At 33.7% G+C, this 21,138-nt stretch overlaps 2 protein-coding genes across 2 annotated transcripts; one reads left to right on the top strand and one right to left on the bottom strand.

Annotated features, from left to right (window-relative positions):
- Positions 1–828: 828 nt before the first annotated feature.
- Positions 829–6,721, bottom strand: LOC149895679 (uncharacterized). Its single transcript, XM_090118682.1, has 4 exons — positions 6,619–6,721; positions 4,514–4,606; positions 2,993–3,100; positions 829–967 (listed from the first exon to the last, which is right to left on the bottom strand). The coding sequence occupies exons 1-4, from the start codon at positions 6,662–6,664 to the stop codon at positions 843–845; spliced, it is 372 nt and encodes a 123-aa protein (XP_089974808.1). The 5' UTR covers positions 6,665–6,721; the 3' UTR covers positions 829–842.
- Positions 6,722–9,812: 3,091 nt separating this feature from the next.
- LOC149895678 (uncharacterized) lies at positions 9,813–17,066 on the top strand. The gene is made up of 5 exons (XM_090118556.1): positions 9,813–10,002; positions 13,329–13,409; positions 15,157–15,255; positions 15,671–15,747; positions 16,715–17,066. The coding sequence occupies exons 1-5, from the start codon at positions 9,960–9,962 to the stop codon at positions 17,048–17,050; spliced, it is 636 nt and encodes a 211-aa protein (XP_089974682.1). The 5' UTR covers positions 9,813–9,959; the 3' UTR covers positions 17,051–17,066.
- The last annotated feature ends 4,072 nt before the right edge of the window (positions 17,067–21,138 follow it).

Below are 21,138 nucleotides of genomic sequence, written 5' to 3'. Positions count from 1 at the left end.
TCGATATTTCAATAACTATTTAAAGTCGATACTCAGAGCTTTATTAAGGTGCATTTTCATCAAACGAGCGAATGCTCATTCCAACCCCACTATGTCAAATTATTTTAGTGTAAACAGGCGTAGACGGTAGAGCATTCTTTCGTTGTTCTTAGTGCGTTCGAAAAGATTCTATGCAATGTTCTAATACTGAACAACACTGAATACGTTTCGTTTACACTAAAAGATCACGAAAGAATGCTCTTGCTCTAGCTCTATGTTCGTTTGATGTAAATGCACTCTAAAAACTTGACTTATGAATATGAAAGTCAGAATTTAATTATGAAAATAACATTGCTTTTCTATGATTCAAAGTATATATTTTTTAAGTGAAACCTCTTTATCGGGGTTGGAAAAAAAATTAGTGTAACATTTTTTGCGTTACGCGTGACATTTTTCCGTTACGCGCCATCTTTTTCCCTCCCTACCACGCGTGATTCGACGTATTTCTGTAAAGTTGCATATATAGTAAATTATTTTTTGAAAAATAAGGTCATAAAGAAGTTTCACTTCTTACGTGTGTACACTAGTACACGCACACATTTTTTAAAGTGAAACTTTTATTACATCGTCTCAAACTGTTTGGTCTGTGTAGCGCATGTCGCGTGTATCGCGGCTGCTGTGAGTAGGTATACCTACTCGGCAGCCGACCGTCACGCGACATGCGCTACACAAAGCAGTGTTCGGAACCGTTCGAACAGTTTCACTTTTACCGTGGTTTCATAAAACCACACAACATTTTTTTCTTAGTAAAAATTTATCAAAATTGATTTACACAGTGAAAGACTAGTACATACAGAAAATATTTATTTCGGTTTTGCCTTATCATGTACTTTATTATGATTAGATTCCTTCAAAATTCCTCTCCTTACGAGCAAGTCGACTAGTGGCCGGCGAATCCTGCGATCCGATGACGGTAAGGGAGGTACACCTTGAACAAAGGGATATTTAAGTAATTAAAATATAGAAAATTCGAATTTTAAACTTAAAATCTTAATACTACGACAAAAAATAAAAAAGACGTGTGGCACTCGGGGACTGCCGCGGTAAAGCTATTGCATGCTATGCCTTCAAGCCACACCTCCGCGTCCGTCGGAGTGGGGAGCGTGAGGTTTTTTGTTACGCAATTTCTGGATTCGGTCCCCGCGCTCAAGGCTCGCGATAGAAGCTATGCAATAGTTTAAAAACAAGGAAATCAAATAAGTATTTGTATATTGTAGTTTTAACTTCATTGAATTGAAAAACAAATTACATAATACATTTAAAATAAAATTTTCATTGATAATTATATTCTAGTTTTAGACCGGGAGATACTGACACAAAATTTCGAGTCATTTGTAACAGGATGGCGGTTCTACAGGGGTCTTAGTACGCAATGACAAAAAGAAAAACGATGGTGTGAACGCTGGTACCGGCGGCTTAGTCGCGTGGGCGTTAGTCGAACTCGTTGGAAAAATAGCGAAGTCAAACGATTTGTAACACAAAAATTTTAGAATTTACCGATAGCCCATAAAAAAGAAGTAGGCGGTAGTGTCATGCCATACTTTTCCGGTGTGACTTACAGCCCGCCATACCGACGCGAATGTGTTGATTTAAAAAAAACAATTCAACCATTTGTACCAGGCTAACTTTTGCACAGGTAACCATCGTCGTGCAGCCATTTACGAAAATCGCCATGCCATACTTTTCGGACGATTCCAAATGGTCGCCATACCGCCGAAAATCTGCAAATTTTTTTTTTCGCCGAACCATTTGTAACACCCTAAATTTTTTTTTCAACAACTCCTGAATGATTATAAATAGAAGTGTGATAATGCCATACCTGTGGGAGGTGGCGAATGTGTATAAGATTTTTTTTTTATTGTATGATCTTATTCGTATTTTGAACGGTTTGTAACAGTATGGCATTAATCTTTCCTATAAGTTTGAGGTTCAACAAATATAAATACAAAATTTCAAAGATCTAGGTGGTAGAAATCTTCACTTCTATAAATTAATAATAAATTTATTTATGAAGTATGGCAGCACTTTTTCCCCCTACTAGAAGTATGGCAAATATAATAATGGTCACATTTTATCAAATACTCTCCAAAAATCCAAATGCAATACTGGTACAAAAAGTTTGGCGAAAAAAAAAATTTTTTTGCAGATTTTCGGCGGTATGGCGACCATTTGGAATCGTCCGAAAAGTATGGTATGGTGATTTTCGTAAATGGCTACACGACGATGGTTACCTGTGCAAAAGTTAGCCTGGTACAAATGGTTGAATTGTTTTTTTTTTAAATCAACACATTTGCGTCGGTATGGCGGGCTGTAAGTCACACCGGAAAAGTATGGCATGACACTACCGCCTACTTCTTTTTTATGGGCTATCGGTAAATTCTAAAATTTTTGTGTTACAAATCGTTTGACTTTCGCTATTTTTGCGACAAGTTCGACTAACGCCCACGCGACTAAGCCGCCGGTACCAGTGTTCACACCATCGTTTTTCTTTTTGTCATTGCGTACTAAGACCCCTGTAGAACCGCCATCCTGTTACAAATGACTCGAAATTTTGTGTCAGTATCTCCCGGTCTATTTATATTATTCATTGATTTATTTCGATTTATATTCTATCCTACTAATATTATAAATGCGAAAGTTTGTGAGGATGTGTGTGTGTTTGTTACTCTTTCACGCAAATACTACGGAACCGATTGCAATGAAATTAAGCACAAATATAGAGGGTAAGGATAGGTTTTATCCCGGAAATCCCACGGGAACGGGAACTATGCGGGTTTTTCTTTGGAAACGCGGGCGGAAAAAAAATCTATGCTATGACTACTACATTATCGTGCTGCTACTAAGGCAAAAAACTATCTTTTTTTGCTACTGATTAAAATATAATCTATCTATCAATAAAATTATTTTTTATTATTATTGTAACTAATTAAAAAACAGCAATTATAATACTAACCAACAGAAGACAGTTTTTTAGTAGTAAGTTGAGGTCCCAATTCGTACAGCACTTGAACATCAGCGTGGTTGCCGAAACGGTAGCCGAACCCTATTCGGTGGTCGTTACCTGTAAATATATAATAAATATAAATAATTCGCTAGTAATTATTGATATTTTAGTTTTATAGCTTTCAAAATGCTTAATAAAATATAATAAATCTGTAGAAGGGTCAATTCTGTACATTGAAAATATTGAAAAAATAAATAGCAGGGGGTGTTACTGGATCGATACCAAACCCAAATATGTGATTAAAAAAATTTTTGTCTGTCTATCTGTCTGTCTGTCTGTCTGTATGTGAAGACATCACGTGAAAACTAACGGTTCGATTTCGATGAAACTTGGTATAATTATACCTTATTATCCTGGGCGTAAAATAGGATACTTTTTATCCTGAAAAAATACGAAGAAAAAAAATAATCTTAATTTTTCAGTTTTATCCATAGACGTTGTTCTGTAGAACAGCGAACACACGTTGTGTATTATTATAGGCCTAGCCGTATTTGAGTCCAATAGATATATTTTATAAGATGTTATTGTCAGAGTTACTCAAAATGGAGAAATAAACCATCCACGCGAAGACCGACATCCGCGCGGACAGAGTCGCGGGCGGAAGCTAGTGCTTAATAAATGAGACGTGTGTTCGAATCCTGCAGCCTCGTAAATCGTAATCGATCGATTTTTTTTCCATAATTTAAAATTTCTCAAATAGGTTTAAGTGTATCAATGTATTTATGTTATCTCTGAGCCGCTTGTTCTACTACTTTCATGTATCAATGAAAAAAATGTTACTGAATAAATATATTTGATTTTGATGTTTTGGTTTTATTTATCCGGCCCCCTTGCCTCTTTTGTGTTGAATTCTTAGCTTCCCAAATATCTTACTATCTATTATAATCGCGTAAGTATGTTTGATACTCTTTCATGCGAAAACCACTGAACTGATTTGGATGATACTTGGCAGTATGTTCTGTTAGTAGCTCATGTACCTACCACTGCACAGAATAGCAGACATTAACTATGTACAGAAATACTTGTTGCAAATATAGTACCTACACTAGAAGATATATGATATAATAACTAGGTAATATTATAAATGCGAAAGTTTGTGAGGATGTGTGTGTGTGTTTGTAACTCTTTCACGCAAATACAACTGAACCGATTACAATGAAATTTAGCACACATATAGAGGGTAACTTGGATTAACACATAGGATAGGTTTCATCCCGGAAATCCCAGGGGAACGGGAACTATGATGGTTTTTCTTTCAAAACGCGGGCAAAGCTGCGGGCGGAAAGCTAGTGTGATATAGTTGAACCCAATTAATTATGCTGAAGTTATTTTACTATCTACACGTTTGTACGTATATTTCTTTAATTTGGAAAATAAGTATAAAATTGTAAGTACCAACACACAATTTTAATGTTTTGATTCACAAAATAGCTCAATTTCAATACATATTTCAACAATTAACACTTGTACCTTTGCGAATCGGTGGAGCAAATCCATAGATAGTCGTGAACAGCATAGCGACATCTTCCGGGACTATGAAGAACCTTGCGTCTGTCAAAGAACCTGAGAACCAACTTTTCTTTATTTTTTATCAAAATATATTTAATCCAAAATACTAGAATCTGAAGGAATTTAGACATTTAAATGTTTTATAACGAGTCATCCGCGATCCCGTGCATGTAGGTAGCGCCTTATTCGACAAATCCGCATTATAATACGGGATGTATCATTGAACATATATGTCAGAATATTCTAATATTCGTATTACTTATAACCTAACCTAACCTTAATAAATTATACGTATTCTAAAACCTTCCTCTTCAATCACTCTATCTATTAAAAAAATAGCATCAAAACCCGTTGCGTTTTTTACAGATTTAAGCCTAGCCTAGGTGTCCCTATGTAATACGTATTACCAAGGTATTACCTATTAATAAAAGAGACATAACCATGTGTTTCAAATTAAAAAAAGTAAGTAGTAGAGCGTATGTATTCAGCAATAAATGAAAGTAAAAATAATACGGTTCTAATTATGTACTGAATTTATTATTTCTTTGTGCAAGAGACTACGTTGCTAAATCTGGTTAGATAATAATTATTAATAAAATAATTTACTTTATAATATAGTGTATAATTTATGAAATTAAACACATAAATCTGATTCCAACTTTATTGTTACTAAAATATTCTCGTTAGTGACTATTAGTCATTTATTAGGTATTGTCATACAGTTGACTAAAAAACCCTAAAATCGATTGAAAGTTATGAAGTAACGGGCTGGCCACGGACACCGGCGGCGCGACCGACGGCGCGACGGGCGGCGCGGCAAGTCGCGCGGCGCGGTAAGCATGCCACGGGCAGTTGCGTTCGCCGCCGCGACCAGTGTAGACGAGGAGACGAGATAGCTTTATCAAAGTTAGCTCGACGTTGTTTGGAGAGTAGCAGCTTTTATGCTCAAGATTTAATGTTTGGAAGATATAGTGGAGTACACGAATTAAATAGAAATCGTGTTACAGACGGAGAATTCCACCAAAAATATGAAAAATATAGGCATGATGAAAAATTATGTTGCGGGTGGCTAGACTTCCAAATAGCTGGTCTAGCTAGAATTTCTACAATAAAAGCTTCCGTCTCCATTTTCGCGAAAAAAAAACAAACTATTTTAAATTAAGTTCGCTCCGGGAGTAGTCGCCGCGTCTGCCGCTCGACTCCGTGGCCTGCGCCGTAATAACTCATACATTTGTTTCGATCGCTAGTCGTGCCGCGCGATTCGCTCGGGGAAATTCGCCGGTCGTCTCGCTGGTCGCCGCTGCGCGTGGCATGCCCAGTACATTTCCATACATTTGATTCATTCGCAAGACGCGCCGCCAGTCGCGCCGCGCGAATTTTCGCTATAGCGAATTGTCCGTGGCCAGCACGTAAGACCATTGCCCCCAAAAAAGTAAAATTACAATATTTACTTAAGGCATAATCACACATGTGTTAAAACCTGTGACACGCGCGTTGCATAAAAATGTGTGTCAAGGCCTTTACGTGTATTGCAGTGTTGAATTCTTTTAGTATTTTTATAAATCTGGTTTTGTTATCTTACACGTTACATAATATAATATGTAATTTAATATAATGTGTAAAACATAAAATGTACTTTATAAAAGTATGTGTATTTATTGTACTTGATTTAATTGTATAAAAACATACCTTTCAAATTGATTAATCATATTTAAATACATGGATTTTTAATAACATGATATTATTATAAAGAAATAGAGTTTGGAATGTTAATAAATAGCTTGAAAATGCGTTTTCATAAACGAATGTCGATTTAATATTATGTGCAATACCTTATACCTATACTAAAACAGTTTTAATAAATTATTAATTAATTTTGAATATCTTACTTAGATAATATTAATTGAATATTAATTACCTAATTCTGGAAGTGAATTCTCGCATTAGAATCAAGACAATATTTATTTCTACGCTGATTTCTAACTCATATTTCTACAGTATATTTCACATAGACATGTGATGCCGGAAATTATTATATTTTCTTATATGGTAATAAAAATACTTACAAAAGAAAAGAAAAAGGCCACAGATGAAAAATATTTTTCCCGCCATTTTGTAAGTCAAAATTGGCGGGTTTTAGCAATATGACAAGTTCTTTAGCAAGTTGATTGTTTAATGAGGAATTAATACCTAAGATTTAATGAAGGCCTATTGTTTTCATGTACACTATTGAGTTGGGAATGTGTCCTAATGTACGAATTGAACAAAAAATTAATAATAAATCATATTATATTTTGCTGTATTTTCTAGTACCTTGATGTTATGACTGGTTATGTTTTGCGGTTTCATCCGTGGTTGCGGAGATTATCAATATAAAATTGTATTGACTGATATCAATCATCAAAATCAAGGATTAGAAACTTGAAATTTTGCTTCATTGCATGCCTTTTAGCGCTTTTTAGAAGAGATAGGTATAAGTAGAAATTGTCATTAATTATTTACATAGGTATAGGTTTAAATATTTTGTTTCAGATTGAGAATTGAGATAGACGCTTTTCAGAGTTTTGTAGACATAAGTTTGTTTGAATAAAGATTTTATGTACTATTTGTTGTTTTTATTTTTTACTAGCTGCGCCCTGCGGTTTCACCCGCATTGCTTCCCCTCCTGTTGGTCTAAGCGTGATGATAATTATATAGCCTAATGCCTATACCTATAGCCTTCCTCGATAAATGGGCTATCTAACACCGAAAGAATTTTTCAAATCGATCCAGTAGTTCCTGAGATTAGCGCGTTCAAACAAACAAACAAACACTTCAGCTTTATAATATTATAATTTATAATTTAATTAAGTATAGATATACTTACGCATTTTTTTTTGTATTTCTGCGAATCTGCAAACGAAGTCGCCGGAAGAAAGCTAGTTCATTATTATAGTTGTTAGATTTTATTACTTCATCCAGTACTATCTTGAAACCTAAATAATACCTAGATTATGAGTACCTAAGTCTAGCTAGAAACCAGTTTTATGCGGTTAAATAAGTATAATATGCTTGTTTTTACGGAAAGTAGGTCAAACTCTAGTTGGCAAATGTATCTTTAGTAAAGTTGTGTAAGGACTTTCTGCTTAGTCATGTACTTTGTTTAGTTATCATTTAAAAACTACTGAACCGATTTTGATGTGAACTTGACTGTGTGTTGAATTATTAGTAGCGCTTATATACTTTGGGTAGAAATTAAAGAAAAAATTATAAAGTATCAATCAAAAAGAAAAACCTCACTTTTTAAAGTTGGTTAAATGTCTATTTGCTAACCGTACTTTTAATAACAATAATAATTTGTCATTGTGATTCGTCGATAAAGTTTGTCCGTGTGTATAATTTTTACACACTAAAATGTGTGTTGTTTTCTAATCAACATAATAATATGTAAATGTCGATAGACAGACAAGATTTGGAAGATCTGGTTATATAATTATTATTTCACACAACTACCAACTATTAACTATCCTATCCTACTAATACATAGGTATTATAAATGCGAAAGTTTGTGAGCATGGATGTATGTGTGTGTGTTTGTTACTCTTTCACGCAAATACTACGGAACCGATTATAATGAAATTTAGCACACATATAGAGGGTAACTTGGATTAACACATAGGATAGGTTTTATCCCGGAAATCCCACGGGAACGGGAACTATGCGGGTTTTCCTTTGAAAACGCGGGCGAAGCCGCGGTCGGAAAGCTAGCTTATTTATAACCAGCATAGATACATTATGTAGATAGAGTATTTTTCATATGACACATGGAGGCTTAAAGAAGGCCATTTTCAATTAAAAAAGTGAAGTCCGTTTTTAAAATGTCTTTTACCTACTATCACAAGGCTATATAATATTTTAACAATTAAATGGGATATGATAATATTTTTAACAGATAACAAAAGCCGCGTTTAATAATTATATAGGCTTTGGCATTTTTTAACACATAGGCAAAGCCGTAATATAAGCGTAGTTAATAAATCAATTGTTTCTCCCTTTTTCGGAATGTTAATTGTATTTTATTGTTTTAATTCAATTGTGTGTCACACTTGGTGTGAAGAAAACGTATATAGTTAAGTATTGTTAGTTTAAAAATTTTATAATTTAAAATTTTTACATTGTGATTAAATATGGCGTATTGGGTAAGAAAATCCTATCCTATCCTATCCTACTAATATTATAAATGCGAAAGTTTGTGAGGATGTGAGTGAGTTTGTTGTTTGAACCTATTACAATGAAATTAAGCACACATATAGTTACCCTAACTTGAATTAACACATATATGACACAGGATAGGTTTTATCCTGGAAATCCCACGGGAACGGGAACTATAAGGGTTTTTCTTTGAAAACGCGGGCGAAGCCGCGGGCGGAAAGCTAGTAAGTTTATATTAGAGTTACGAATAGCTTAGGATTGTATAACATGATTTTATTTCAAAAATAATAATTATTAATCGGTCGGAAATATATTAGAAATTACAGCATTTTTTAATAATTAAAAAATAGGTTTTCAGTAGATCGTTCAATATTTTTCAATAGATATTTTTTTTTCTGGTATAATAATTGTAATTAAACAACATGCATAGGAGATGAATTTTTTTTATAGGTAGGGAAAGATTAGAGCGAGCGATCCTAGAGATAGTAAGCAAGTATTATTTAAGATTCTCATAAGAAAATTTAACTTTTATGACTAGAAAGCGTTATAAAATATTTAATTATACCATTATTCTGAAAAGAAAATTTTTAATCTGTGCAAGCTTTCCATATTAGTTGAAATACGAGGGGTCACTCTTATTTTCTTCTAAACTTGAAATAATAATCGTTGTAAAACGTCATAACACTTTTAATACGTCAACCGATTATGTCTTGTATTTTTATAGAAATAGTGTCTGTAATTCTATCTAACTTCTAATGACATTGGATAATCCCATTACGTTACTTTCTTAGTGAATGGGATTGCACACATGCACACATATTGACATTAGAATGTAATCGAATTTGAGTTTTACCCAATGGAATTTAAGTTGATTTTTCTTTATTTTCTGTTTTGTTTACCTCCACCTGATTTTAAATTTCGAATTCACGGATATGACTCATTAGAATAATGTCGCAAGTCGTCACACATTGCTAAGGAATGTTGCTTTCATTTTGATCGTGTTAAGGTTGAATTTCCGCTGGCAACCACGGAAGATAAATCCTTGTCGCAATAGTGAAAGTTGTATTCATGTGTCTGTTGTCAGTTTGGCGGCAAAACTCAGCTGTGACAGATTACATTTTTAATTTATTTTTTTTAAATCCCTTCATTGTGTTGTGACAATGGCTCGGCGCTAATTTAATTGATTTATTGCCATATTAGTGTTACGGAATAAAATATGGAAATCCGCGCGATACTTTCCTTGTTCCTACTTTCATTCGGTGAGTTTTACTATTGTCAACATAACATGTGATTATTGTTTAACCAATTGAAAACTTTTTCCGCGTAAATAACGATGGATAATTAGTTACTTTTATAATTATTTCTCAAAATTTGTTGTTATGTATGTTGTAAATTCACTGCTGAAATTATTATTTAAAAAATAGGATTTGAAAGGCAACGTACATTTATATTTTTTTTATAAAATAAACGTAAATTAAATTATTATATTTTATCGTCAATTATGAGTTTAAAAAAAATACTAGTTAATTATCTATGATTCTATGAGTTTAGTTAATATTTTTCTTTATATTAAAAAAAAAATACTAGTTAATTATCTATGATTCCCATCATTATAAAATTATGTGATCAAAATAAAATTTAGACTTTAGAGTAATTATGCAAGACTTAGCACTCTGTAAGAGGTCGGTTATGCAATGTTTAGCGCGGTCAAAGTCGTGATGGGTGATCTTTGACTTTATTTCGTAATTAGGAACGTAACGTTAATATTTTTATAGCGTAACGTTATTTCATTGATAAAATAATATTTATTTTATTCATTTCATTGATAGTTGTAAAATATTTTGGAATAATAATTTCTAAGTTTTTTTATCCAGGGTTTTAGCCTTTAGGTATACCTACTACCTATAGAATAGATTAACATTCAATATTAATACTATTTTAGTAGGTTCATAGGTATATTTTAAGAAACGTTTTATTTATTCTATTTATTTTAAATTTTTATTTTACAGTAACAGGAGCTTTCCATATTTCAATAAAAACCCTAAAATTTATTCATTAATAGGTATAGGTACATTGAACACTTAAATTTTAATGATTTTTAATAATTTTAGAATTTAAACCGTCCTAGAGTTTTGTTTAATTTTATGAATAGAGATTGCCATCTACGTAATAATAATCTGAAGGATATTTGAATAAATAATTACCATTCACTTTAATACAGCCTTTCTGATTTATTACAAGTAATTTGTTTTTGTGCTTATAATAATAATTTATTTCCTAATTTTTTGTCATTAATCAGAATAATTAATAAGGTCACATAATATAATTGTTGCAAGGTTTGATTTTTGGAACATGTTATGTAGGTTAATATTTTATTGTACTAGGATACACTTAAAGGATATAAAAAACATTTATCGACCTATAGATACAATATACATAGACCTATCGATAGACACACTTTCATACAAATCAGTCAAGCTCTTTCGGAGTATTTTGGTTAGATACAATTAGGGCATGCAGAACCGAGTCCGGTTCCAAGTTTCTGAAACCCGGTTCCAAATCGAGCTCAGAACCGGGTAGAACCGGGTTACCCGGTTCTTTTATAATACTTCGGAAAAAAAAACGAAATTAAACAAAAGTAACTGTAAAAGTACCTGATGGGCCTTTTATTTTACGCGGCTTGTGTCTTATTTTATTAAATTAATAAAGAAACAAAATTTCAATACTTCTCTTTATTTATCAGTCTTATAAAAGTACCTTGTTATCATAATATCACATATAAACTTAAACCTTATCTGTAAAGCAAAAAACCGGCCAAGTGCGTGTCGGACTCGCGCTCCGAGGGCTCCGAGCAAACCTATTTTTTATAATGTTGTAACTTTAAAATTTATGTTTCTAGCAATTTTTCCATTAGCTGTGTTATAAAACGTTACTTTTAACAAAATTTAAAGGCTCTGTGTTCATGAAAAGTACCCAGCTGTAGGTTTTGAGTCCCATGCGAATGTCGAAATTTGCGAAAATTTTCAGCATTTACGGCTGTATCTTTTGATGCGATGGCTTGTGAGTTTGACTTTTTCACATAAAAGGGACCGAAAACTTGAGTATTCGATATAAATTTTAGCTTGATACCAAAAGCCCTAGATACAAACAGAACACAAGTAGGTAACATATAATATTAATGAATGAATAAATCAAAATAAACAACTGACTTTTTCTCAAAAATAAAACGACTGTGAGATAATTGTAGGTCATTCTAATTATATGAAACTAGCTGCGCTCCGCGGTCTCACCTGCATTGCTCCGCTCCTGTTGGTCTCAGCGTGATGATATTATATAATCTATAGCCTTCCTCGATAAATGGGCTATCTAACACCGAAATAATTTTTAAAATCGGACCAGTAGTTCCTGAGATTAGCGCGTTCAAACAAACAAACTCAGCTAGATTTATAATTTATATGCAACTAGTGACTGTATTATTAAATATGACTGATATTAAGTAATGTAAGCATGATGCAATTTTAAGTTTCTAATATTAATATTTTTTTGGGTGTGCGTTGATCTTTTATTCTGCAGCTTTCCTTTTGAAGAGAAACTTCTTTAGGCGAGTTAAGAGTAAAATTTCAATGTCGCGTCATGGCAATACCGTCACGTCATGGAGTAAGGCGACGATTTTGGTACCTTTGAATCTTGCCAAAGTAGTTTCACTTCTGACACGTGTGCTAGGTACACATGCTCTTTTTTATTTTATACTAGTTTCCCGCTCTGGTTCCTCTCGTGTACATCTTTAATTTTTCTTAATTATTAAAGATCTGATCAGCATTTAAAGTTAATATATTTTATGAGAGAAGTAAATAACACAACTTTCTATTATTGGTAAATAATATAAATTATTATATTGATTATGTAATACTAGCTGTGCTCCGCGGTTTTACCCGCATTGCTCTGCTCCTATTGATCTTAGTGTGATGATATATAGCCGCTACCCTTCCTCGATAAATGTACTATCTAACAGTGAAATAATTTTTCAAATCGGACCCGTCGTTCTTGAGATTACCGCGTTCAAACAAACAAACTCTTCAGCTTTACAATATTAGTATAGATTTTAGACGAGATACATATTACATCTTCTTTATATATAAAATTCTCGTGTCACAATGTTAGTCTGCATACTCCTCCGAAACGGGTGGACCGATTCTCATGAAATTTTCTGTGCATATCGGGTTAGTCTGAGAATCGGCCAACATCTATTTTTCATATGTACCACGGGCGAAGCCGGGGCGGGCCGCTAGTATTATATGGATTTTACCAAAAATTACATAATAAAAGAGTTATTTCTATAGATTACTAGTGGTCCGCCCCGGCTTCGTCCGTGGTAGGTACCTACATGTTTAAACTATCCTATCTCTCAAGTTGGATCGAACTGCTCATGGTGTGCGAATTTTATTATAATCGGTTAAGTGGTTTAGGAGTCCATTGAGGACAAACATTGTGACACGAGATTAATATTTAAAGATATAGATTTTACCATAAGTTACATAATAAAAGAGTTATTTCTATAGATTATTTTATTTCCTTATAATTCCAGGAAGCTGCTCCATCATCATACCTGAAGAGTTACCTTCGCTTCTGTCAGTGGCGTATTCCAACATACCACCTATAAAAAAAGGTTTGTATAAAATTATTACGTACTAGCGGTCCGCCCCGGCTTCGCCCGTGGTACATGTTTACGTTTTCTCTACATAAAAACCATCCTCGTACTTCAAGGAATATAATAAAAAAAGAATTATCGAAATCGGTTCAGCCGTTCTCGAGTTATGCGCTTACCAACACATTTTGCGATTCATTTTTATATATAAGATATATGTAGATCATCATCACTACATAGTATAAAACAAAGTCGCTTTCTCTGTCCCTATGTCCCTTTGTATGCAATCTTTAAAACTACGCAACGGATTTTGATGCGGTTTTTTTTAATAGATAAAGTGATTCAAGAGTAAGGTTTTAGTATATAATTTATTAGGTTTTAGAGAAAGCGGGCGAAGCCGCGGGCGCTAAGCTAGTATAGAATAAAATTAATATTTACTTCTATATACATAAAAATGAATGTTTGTCTGTATGTCCTTTATAGAATCGTAAAATATGCTACAAATTTCAAATAATATAGTAGATGGTACTCAAAAACTACTACACCAATTTCGAAAATTCTTCAACAAGTAGGAAGCCATCTTAGTGACATATCACACTAGCGGATTGCGAGCGGTTTCAAAGCGGAGCGGGTGCGCAACGAATACGTTGCGGTTGCGCAGCGAATTCGTTGCGGACGCGTGGCAGATGCGCAACGTTTACGTCGCAGTCATGTACACTCATTAACAAAATGGAATCCGTGCTGGTTGTTACTTATAACTTGTGATAGTATAATAATTATGAGATCATTATTTTTTACGAGTTTCATAACATGTTAATGTTTAGGGTATTGTTTTATCTATTAAATCTTGGTCGAAATGCAATCAGATAACTTAATTGCTCATTAAGAAAGTTCATTAGTGAAATAAATGTTAAAGCTCCTTAACTAAAACAGGGCTATCTTATTATTAGATAAATAGCAGTGAATAGAAAATTTTATCAAGCAACCAGCAACTCACTATCACTTTGCTCATAATTAGGTTCACAAAATCTCTTTATAACATACGTTGCTATGGGAGAGATTATACTGGTCAGTCGTTACATACTTTTGGAATGTATGGTACATTCTAAAAGTCCTAGTAATTCAATTTTATAGCACCTTTTTTTAACAACTCCAGTTGTTATTACATCTTTAGTTAACTGTTAAGTAAGTGCATTTCCACAGTACGGTTAAAAAATTGAGTGCTACAGAAACGATGGAAATATTGAATGGAAGTTAGGCAAGGCGGAAGGGCTGGCTTTTGTGCGAGAGTATACAAAATGACGCGTCCGCAACGAATTCGCTGCGCAACCGCGGCGTGTTCGTTGCGCGCCCGCAACGTATTCGTTGCGCACCCGCTCCGCTTTGAAACCGCTCGCAATCCGCTAGTGTGATATGGCACTTAGTATTCCTAAGTGACAGGCTATTTTTTGTGGTAGTTCCAATCTCTGTGCACCTGACATGGAAAAACTCTCAAATCTTTCCTTCTATTTATGAAGCTGTAAATATTTCTGCAAACTTACACTAGATGGCGCTAGATATTTTGCAGCAGGCGCATTTAATTTAGTTATAGTGCGTGATTTTCTTTTTATTATTTTATGTATACAAAATCTGTGTACCTTCTTCAAGATTCGAAGTTTTAACTGATAAACAACGAGATATATGTAGATAATATATTTATTTAAATATTTGTGCATAGTTACTGCTTAAATAATATTAATATTAATCATAACCCCATTTTGATTTCCAGGAACGGATTCCCGCGTGGGTTTTGGCTTCGCGTTCGGAAACCATGCTGATTTTCAAGTCATGTTGGAGTTGGGACCACAAACTAATACATTACCTTTGAGTGAGTTAACTAAAATACATTTTAAAACTAAAACATAATTTAAAAAAATAAACGAATTTACTCTACCGTAGGTACTTTCTTTTTGTAGAGAAGTTTTGGTATGTTAAAGTTGGGAAAATGAAATAAAGGTGAACCTATACGAATTTAAGATAGGTCTTACTAGGAATACTTGTGGAATAAAGAAAAAAGCAACAATTTAATGAAGAAAAATATGTCAGTATAGGAAATCGTTGTTCTGCCGTCACCCTTATCACAAAGGGTTATAAAAAAATTTTAAAATTAGTCAGCAACCACATAAAATAACATTTTTTTTCGTATTATTATACAGTTAAATTATAATTCCTATAAATCAGTCCATATCTGACCATCCTTTCCGGTGTGAAAGATAAATAAACATACACATTTATTATTACAGCTGGCCAAGCATTTCCGACGAACACAAAACGTCAAGCTCCATATCCTGTGAAGAAAGTTAATAAGAATAGGGAAAAGGTAATTTTATTTATTTTTTATTAGTACATACTAAAACATAAATTAAATATCTAGACTAATATATTATAAAGCTGAAGTGTTTGTTTGTTTGAACGCGCTAATCTCTGTAACTACTGGTCCGATTAGAAAAATTCTTTCGGTGTTAGATAGCTCATTTATCGAGGAAGGCTATAGGCTATATACCTATCATCTCGCTAAGACGAACAGGGGCGGAGCCACGCGGGTTAAACCGCGAGGCACAGCTAGTCTATGATACATATTTCTCAAACTGTCACAAGTATAATACGTAATTACATAGATAAATAAAACTAATAATATGATAAGACTTCCTCTGGATAGGCCATCTGTGGTCGAATCTGCTATTTGATTGAATGACGACATTTAATGAAATGACTAGCCGTCCTCGATGTAAGTGGATTATCCAATACAACATCAAAAAATAGTTTTTTTTTTTAATCTAAAACTTAATGAAAAAGTCTTTACTTTCTGACTCTCCATAATACACGGGTACCACCATAAGTAAGATACCCGGTCCTTTGGAAGGCTTACGTGGGGACACAGGTCCAACACGCAGAGGCCCTTTTGAGAATTTTAATGGGTTGTGTGACACCAGTTTATTTCTTAATTAATTGTTTTATTATCTAACAGCAGAGAGAGACACTTTAGACTTAAGCATTTTGTTGTCTGGTGGGGCCCTGAAAACCAGCGCTATGCTGACCATATCGGCATAGCATAAGCTGAGCGGCCTTACCCTTTAGGTCGCCAGTCGCCACACAAATCTTATTCTTAGTTTTAATTTTTATGTAAGATTATATTTAAGAGTGTATTTTTATATTGTTTCTTTTTTTTTGTTTGTGTTGGTAGTGGTAATTTGGTGTGCCTAATAAAAATTATTTTATTCTTTATTCTTATTCTTATTCAGTTATTTACAATATTATTAACATATATTTTTTATTCCATATTCCAGTTCCTACAAACAGACGCGGGCAAATATCTCCAGAACTGGGCGCAGCGTATGAAAAAACCAACACCAATACAAAAAGAACCACCAAATCTAGAAGAATCTATGGTAGAATTGGTAAAGAATGAAAATGGCGAATATGAAATACACCAACCGAACCCGAATATGCCAAAATTCGTACTCGATAGCTTAAAGAAGTTATACGGAGAGAAGAAAGTAGAAGCAAAGAATAAGAGAGAAGAATCTAAGAAGAAAGAAGAATCTAATAAAATAGGAGAGAAGAGAAGCGAGGAAGAGGTAAAGAAGATTACAGAGGATTTATCGAATGTAGATTTAGATTAATAAATGGTAAAGGATATTGCGTTGTTTTATTTTGAGATGGTTAAGGTTTAATCCCGACTACATTTATTATACAAGCTTTCCACCCGCGGCTGCACCCGTTTTGTCTAAAACACAGAACAGGTCTAAAACCTAATAAATTATGTACTAAAGCCTTCCTCTTGAATCAATCTATCTATTAAAAAAACCACATCAAAATCTGCTGCGTAGTTTTAAAGATACATAGAGATATAGTTACGTACCTTACTTAGTTCAACCTTTTTAAGTAAGACCGATTTTCTCGTAAAAATGGAACTGAAATTAGAATCTTTATTCTATACATAGGCCAGAAGCTAGTTTGTTTAGCAAAACTGTCAATTTCGAATAAAATACCTACCTACTTTAACAAAACACAAATATTCAAGCATGATCACACCAGTCATGATTTTCAGTAAAAATTAATTTGCACACCTTAGTTAAGTTTAGCATATAGTTCTGAGTACACTACTTATGGAGTTATGGATCGTTGTTTAGGTAAATTAAAATCTTGTCTATTAGATTGATTTGAAGCCGGAAAATAAAAAGTTAAAGGAATCGAGATTATCTTCTCTTCTTATATATAAAATTCTCGTGTCACAATGTTAGTCTGCATACTCCTCCGAAACGGGTGGACCGATTCTCATGAAATTTTCTGTGCATATCGCGTAAGTCTGAGAATCGGCCAACATCTATTTTTCATATGTACCACGGGCGAAGCCGGGGCGGAATCCTAGTATGAATATAAAAGTAACATATAAAATACAAACCAATCTATGATATTGTTTAATAGTGTGTGTTATATTCCAATTGGAAAATAACACACACTATTAAACAATGCTGTAGTAATCAAGTTGTATTACTGTAGTAATTACTTCAGTATGTTAACTCAATACCAGACAGCAGCTAGGTACCACACGGGTTTAAATCATTTACGCTGAAAAACGTTTAATTTTTTCCATCCCCATCTCAATTCTTAAACACCACGATTTCCCTAAAAACAACAATTTTCACCATAATTATATAGGTTGTACGCAACGAGACTCCACCCTTGCCAAAAATCCGCGGCAAAAACACCGCCGGGCGTGGCTTTCCCGCCAAAATACATGTGTTCTGTCAAATTTGACAGTTCATCTGTCATTCGCTCTAAAGAGTTTGGAACACGGTCGAGGTTGCGATGTAAGGAGGTTTTATATGTGGCAAATAATTTTGTACACAGACCGGTTGCGACCAATTGTTGGTAATTAGAGATATTTTGTTCCTGAGGTGGTATGTCATCTTTTTCGACGTGCAGTTTCTTTCGGTTACAGTTATTCGAAGGATGCGGAGCGCTGTTGAATGGAGAAGGTAATTTGTATTTTTATTTTTGTAATGGCGATTTTTATGGTCGGTTTAGCATAGCTTCGTGGATGAATATTGTGTGTTATAATGTTGATATATTGTGATTATTGTTTTCTTTGTATTTTGAAAGTATTGTGGAAGTAATATTGTAATGCAAATGATACACCATTCTGTATTTTACAGTTGATTATTTGCATTTGTAATGAATAAATCAATTTCTATTAATTTGCGTTTTTATTTTATCCCCCAATTTGCAATGAATTGTAGTATGATAAAACCATGCTTATCATAAGCCGGAACAGTTGAACGGAATGGGATAAAATTTTTAGAATGGGTAGTCAATATAAAATTGAAAAAAAAAACCTTGCAACATATAAACTTACTAACTTTTCTTGCAGCGCATTCCTCGCATGCATGAACTTCTCTTTGTAACATTTTCCGTCCTGAGTAATTTCAGATTAAAACAAACTTGTGTGACATTGGATCTTGAAACATTGTTTTACCGAATACGTATTAATATTCTGCGATAATTGCATATTACGAAGCGTAATGTACTTACTCGTAACATTAAAATAACAATATACGTATATTTGAAACAAAAATGAATACCACATCCAACTTTCCAACCTCCACGCACCAGTTATGACGTTTGAGCGAGTCGAAAATTTTTCAGATAGTTTTTCGTATATGGCAAGAAATGATTTTTTTGCGGTGGCAATTTTAAATGCGTTTTTTCGCCAGTGCCCTGTTGGACCCGGCGTAGGAATGTCGTCCGCGGTGGCCGTATTAAGTATTATTATGTACATCATTATGGTTCATTTTTAAAGTACGTAATTAAAATTTTTCGAGGCTGGAAGCTGGATATCCTTTGTTTGATACAGATTTCTGATGCTGTAGTGGTACTGTGTCGATATGTACCATCCTACTACTATTATAAAGGCGAAAGTTTGTAAGTATGGATGTATATGGATGTTTGTTACTCTTTCACGCAAAGACTACTGAACCGATTACAATGAAATTTAGCACACATATAGAGGGTAACTTGGATTAACACATAGGATAGGTTTTATCCCGGAAATCCCACGGGAACGGGAACTATGCGGGTTTTCCTTTGAAAACGCGGGCGAAACCGCGGGCGGAAATCTAATCTAATCTATCAAAAGTAATATATATTTTAACTAGCGCTAGCCTCGGCTTTACTAACTATGACCTGTGATAAAAAGAGCGTGTGTGCCGAGCACACGTGTCAGAAGTGAAACTTCTTGGGCAAGATTCAGAGATACCAAAATCGTCGCCTTCCTCCATGACGTGACGGTATTGCTATGACTTGAAATTTTGCTCCCAACGGGCTTAAAGAAGTTTCACTTAAATAATAATTAATATCATAATATTATGAGAATAATATTAAAAATGAATAATATTATTTTCAGAAGTCAATAACTTACAATATAACAAAAGACAAGTGTAAATGAAAGATTGCAATTTTTACAACCGCGGGAAATAAATCAAATTTGACATAAATTAATGATTATACCGCCATCTTTAGTTAATGAATCATGTTTGAGAGGTTTTCGAATACATGTAGCTCTACCTATATTGTATTTTATTTATGACTAAGTACTTACCCTGGCTTTAACTGTATTGAGCTAAAAAATCAATTCAATATTTTCAAGTGTTCTTTAGGCGCGAGAGTAAAATTTCAAGGTCATGGCAATACCGTCACGTCATGGAGTAAGGCGACGACTTTGGTATCTTTGAATCTTGCCAAAAAAGTTTCACTTCTGATAGGTGTGCTCGGCACACTTATCATAAACTAGAGGTCAGCCCCGGCTTCGCCCGTGGTACATAATATTTCACAATAAAAGGTAGCCTATGTCCTTTCTCGGGTATCAAAATATCTCCATACCAAATTTCATGCAAATTCGTTCAGTAGTTTAGGCGTGATTGAGTAACAGACAGACAGACAGAGTTACTTTCGCATTTATAATATTAGTATGGATTAATATGTAAATTAGTTAAAAAATTAATGTTTTATTTTAATTTTACTTCTGTTTTAACTTTTAAGTTATGACATTATGTCGGCGATACAAAATTATCAAAAGCTTAAAAATACAAGAAAATGCTTTTAAGATTATTGCGAAATTTAATTAGATTTTAAACGCCTTAATTCTGTTTGTAAAAGATATCCCTTCCTTTAATTGTATGTTGATTATCTTTTAATATATGTTGTCGGGTGACAAAGTTTTTTGGTAATTACTGGATATCTATTGAAATGAATATTTTATTTGTTTACATTCTAAATATTGCGTTTTATTTCTACTGATTTTTAAAATCATATACATATTGATCACTGTCCACTTGGATTTTTATTTTCATCATTTATTGAATTAAAAACGTTTTTTTACAACTTATTAGTTAGGTATTACTTAAACATACAAAACTGCTGTACTATTTTCGATAACCCTAACACCAAAAACACAAAGTCAAGCGCAATAGTTACCATACCTACAATTCCTACAAAATAAGATTCGTCATATTCGTCGTAAGAAAAAGGTCGTGTTCCATCGTTACAATATTGTATTCACTGAAAAGTGCTTCATATTGGTTGAAATGGTTGTTAATCATCTCAATAGATGGCGCGCGGTGTGTCCCTTCAGACACATAAAACTGAAAGAATAGAATAAATTCGATCACTCGGGCGGGTCACGAGTGGCTGAGTTGGTGAGGCATCCGCC

The sequence above is a fragment of the Colias eurytheme genome, chromosome 30, assembly GCF_061535395.1.
Source record: "Colias eurytheme isolate Ceu_HAF_F1 chromosome 30, ilColEury1 Martin Lab GWU primary, whole genome shotgun sequence".
Lineage (NCBI taxonomy): Eukaryota > Metazoa > Arthropoda > Insecta > Lepidoptera > Pieridae > Colias > Colias eurytheme.
The sequence above is the reverse complement of the archived record's forward strand: the minus strand, read 5'-3'. Positions and strand labels throughout refer to the sequence as shown.

Coding starts and splice junctions, on each gene's coding strand:
- LOC149895679 (XM_090118682.1), bottom strand. CDS start 6,664: ATGGCGGGAAAAATATTTTTCATCTGTGGCCTTTTTCTTTTCTTTT. Junction 4,607..6,618: donor TGGCCTTTTTCTTTTCTTTT/GTAAGTATTTTT, acceptor GTTGGTTCTCAG/GTTCTTTGACAGACGCAAGG. Junction 3,101..4,513: donor TGCTCCACCGATTCGCAAAG/GTACAAGTGTTA, acceptor ATATATTTACAG/GTAACGACCACCGAATAGGG.
- LOC149895678 (XM_090118556.1), top strand. CDS start 9,960: ATGGAAATCCGCGCGATACTTTCCTTGTTCCTACTTTCATTCG. Junction 15,256..15,670: donor AACTAATACATTACCTTTGA/GTGAGTTAACTA, acceptor TTATTATTACAG/CTGGCCAAGCATTTCCGACG. Junction 15,748..16,714: donor TTAATAAGAATAGGGAAAAG/GTAATTTTATTT, acceptor TCCATATTCCAG/TTCCTACAAACAGACGCGGG.